Here is a 2,908-nt window from a genome sequence, read left to right on the forward strand (position 1 = left end):
GAAAAAGATGGTCAGTAACCTAATTCCCTTTTTAATCTTCATAAATATATAAAACCTAATATGAATTCATAGATAATTTTATAATTTAGTCAATAACCAATTATCAAGTAATCCAACTTTCATAAAATTGTCACCAAAATAAGTGTGTGATCACATAACAACATACACTAACAAAATACCAAAAGTGAAAATCATAACTACTCATGAATTCCTAATACATGAATTAGAATTCCTAATCAAAGTCATCTTCAAAATACCAAAAGTGTGAAATTCCTAATACATGAATTAGAATTCCTAATCAAAGTCTTCTTGTACTTCATGCATCATCATTGCAAGGTAAATTGTTTTGACCTGTGCCCTGCAAAATAAAAAACACAAATGAACAACTACAAATTGATTTGGCTTTCCTGGCCAGAGCACCCCAAAATCCATTCTCGGACTCATTCAGGTTCTTCATGGAAGTATATTCATAGGCTCTTGAATCCTATATTTACAAGTAATACCATTTTGAATAATCAGAATGGTGCACTAAAAAGAATGCGAGTTTAAGCGAAGCAAAGAGAATGTAGGCATATGCTAAACAAGCATCTTCAATCTTCAATGCATTGATATAACATATTCAAAAAAACAGAAAATGCATAATATTTTCAGTAGATGTACGTTATTTTTATCTGCTTTTTGAGCATGACAAGCTTGGAACTATAATTATGTGGACATCATCAAAGCAACTAAACAGCAGGCAGAAGCTTTAACATGTAGACTAATATCTAAATGGAAGAAGTCATCAAATGTATTACAGACATAAACAATCATAGTAGAAAAATACAGACATACACAAAAATATTACACTCTAAAAGACTAGAGACATTACTGGTAATAAAGTCTTTTAAGGAGTCAAAATAACAGAGTTCATATCCACAGTCCACTGCACTTTAACTTATCTCCTCTAGGTCCAGGCTGATCTCCATTTTCACATTGCCACTATTTATTCAGAGTTTCAGACCATATTGCAAGCTTTTTTATTTCTAATCCAGCGGTTTCAGTCACTGAATCTCCATTTACTAGCAGGATATTTTTCTTTCTTCACTTACAATCCTAAATTAGTTCTATCCTTAGTCAACTAGAGATCAACTAACATGGTCAAGCTAAGTAGGACTTCTATAGATAAAACTCCTCCAGCTAGTAAATACAAGACTTGAATAGACTTTATTAAAGTGAAATAGCACTCACCTTTTTTGAAATTGAAGCCTGCTATTTGACTATTTCTCTCTCAATTTTATCTCTTTTTTAACAAAATAAAGAATGTGAATCATGCCACAATTTTACCTACATCATCTTTGTGTGGAATGTGAGTTGCTTCGGAGGAGCGAGGAGTATTTTTTGCTTTGCTACTTGAGGTATCCACAGGAGAATCTTGGGCAGCTTGAACTAAGGCTGTTACCTCTTCATTGCTCATTCCAGGGTTGAGTTGGTGCACCAATATCTTTAATAAACCACACACACCATCCATCTTCTTCTCTAATGATGAGACCTTAGTGTTATATTCAACTTTTATGTGGCGAATCTCCTCATCTTTTTTAAGAGATCTTCTTGTAATCGAAGCCCCATAACAACGAAGTCGACCTGGTTGGTCCTTTCCTAACACTCCTACAAATGCATCCTCTTCATTTTCTCCTGCTTCTAAGCGGTTCTGAAGTTCAGTCTATCAAAAAGCAACAACCAATAGAGTTCAAAGTCACATTAACTCAATTTAGATAGAAATCACATCAGAATTCATAATGTACATATCCAAAATACAAATACAAACAACTCACAATTGTGGCTTGTGTTTTAGCATCAATTTCTTTTCCTTTTTTACTTGTACGAGTTGCTATGAAAACTTCAGCCCTTGATGGTTCTTCACTGTTCTCTTTAGAGTCACGCTAAAATACATAGAGAAAAGTTTACATGAAGCATACTAACTAGGCAACTACACCATGAATACATATAAAAGAGAAATCACAAAGAATAAGTTATATTACCAGCTGCTTACGCACTATTCCAAAATTTGTGGATCCCATTCGGTGAGGACATGTTTGTTTTAACCTATTTTCAGTATTCTTAGCAGAGATAGCCTAAATATAAAGAATCAATGAAGAATCAAATTTCTTCCAAAACACTTAAGTTTAGGAACATGAAGAATCAATGATAGTATGCTTGATGGTATAGGAAAAAATAAAAGGCAATGTTACCTTGATGGCCGGAAGACTCCAATACCGAATTAGTTTGCGAAATTGAACCTCGGGAATCTCTAATGGCCGGTTCTTTATCATTTCTTTCTTTGTCTTGTACTTCACGAAATGCTCTTTTTTTATTTCTCTCTTATATTTTTTCCATGCACCACAAAATCCCCGCATTACCCACGGCTTTGAACTTATGGGAAGAATGAACTTTTGCTATGCAACACAACACATTAGAATATCAACAGTTAGCACAAATAACGTGACAAATAAATTAACAAAAAATTATCTATAATGCCATATTTACATACATTGGCATACTCCCACATTTCCTCTTTGAGTTTACTAGGCACACCATGCCAACTAGTATATAACAAAGTCACAAAACGAGGGTTTCTAACTGTTGTGCCCAATAGTTGGTTGAGGTCAGATACAACCTCGTTGGTTGGACCTATAGGCTGCCCTTGAAAAAATTCCACCTCCCGTCGATCATTAAAATCTGTGGCATGAAGCTTTTTGCACGTAGTTTTTCCACGGGTTTTCTTCTTTATTGTGCCTAAGTCCGAATAAAATAACATAATTCAATTGAGAAGTAATATAAGCTCTAATTAGACAATAAAGTAAACAAGAAAAGTACCTTCATTACTAGTTTGTCCTCCACTACCCGCATCATTTGCATTATCATCAAG

The 2,908-nt window shown here is 34.1% G+C and overlaps 1 protein-coding gene across 1 annotated transcript; it reads right to left on the reverse strand.

Moving 5' to 3' along the window:
* Positions 1-316: 316 nt before the first annotated feature.
* On the reverse strand, positions 317-2,060 carry LOC107620719 (uncharacterized). The gene is made up of 4 exons (XM_088506842.1): positions 2,022-2,060; positions 1,815-1,922; positions 1,331-1,702; positions 317-484 (listed from the first exon to the last, which is right to left on the reverse strand). Exons 1-4 carry the CDS (start codon positions 2,058-2,060, stop codon positions 317-319), a joined length of 687 nt encoding a protein of 228 aa, XP_088362968.1.
* Between the last annotated feature and the right edge of the window lie 848 nt (positions 2,061-2,908).

This window comes from Arachis ipaensis, chromosome B3, assembly GCF_059453495.1.
Source record: "Arachis ipaensis isolate K30076 ecotype BB chromosome B3, ASM5945349v1, whole genome shotgun sequence".
Classification (NCBI taxonomy): Eukaryota; Viridiplantae; Streptophyta; class Magnoliopsida; order Fabales; family Fabaceae; genus Arachis; species Arachis ipaensis.

What these genes read in the sequence shown, in the direction of transcription:
- LOC107620719 (XM_088506842.1), bottom strand. Translation starts at nt 2,060, where the DNA reads ATGGGATCCACAAATTTTGGAATAGTGCGTAAGCAGCTG. An exon ending in GAATAGTGCGTAAGCAGCTG is followed by an intron (nt 1,923 to 2,021) that starts GTAATATAACTT and finishes TATGTATTTTAG; the next exon opens with CGTGACTCTAAAGAGAACAG. An exon ending in CTAAAACACAAGCCACAATT is followed by an intron (nt 1,703 to 1,814) that starts GTGAGTTGTTTG and finishes GCTTTTTGATAG; the next exon opens with ACTGAACTTCAGAACCGCTT.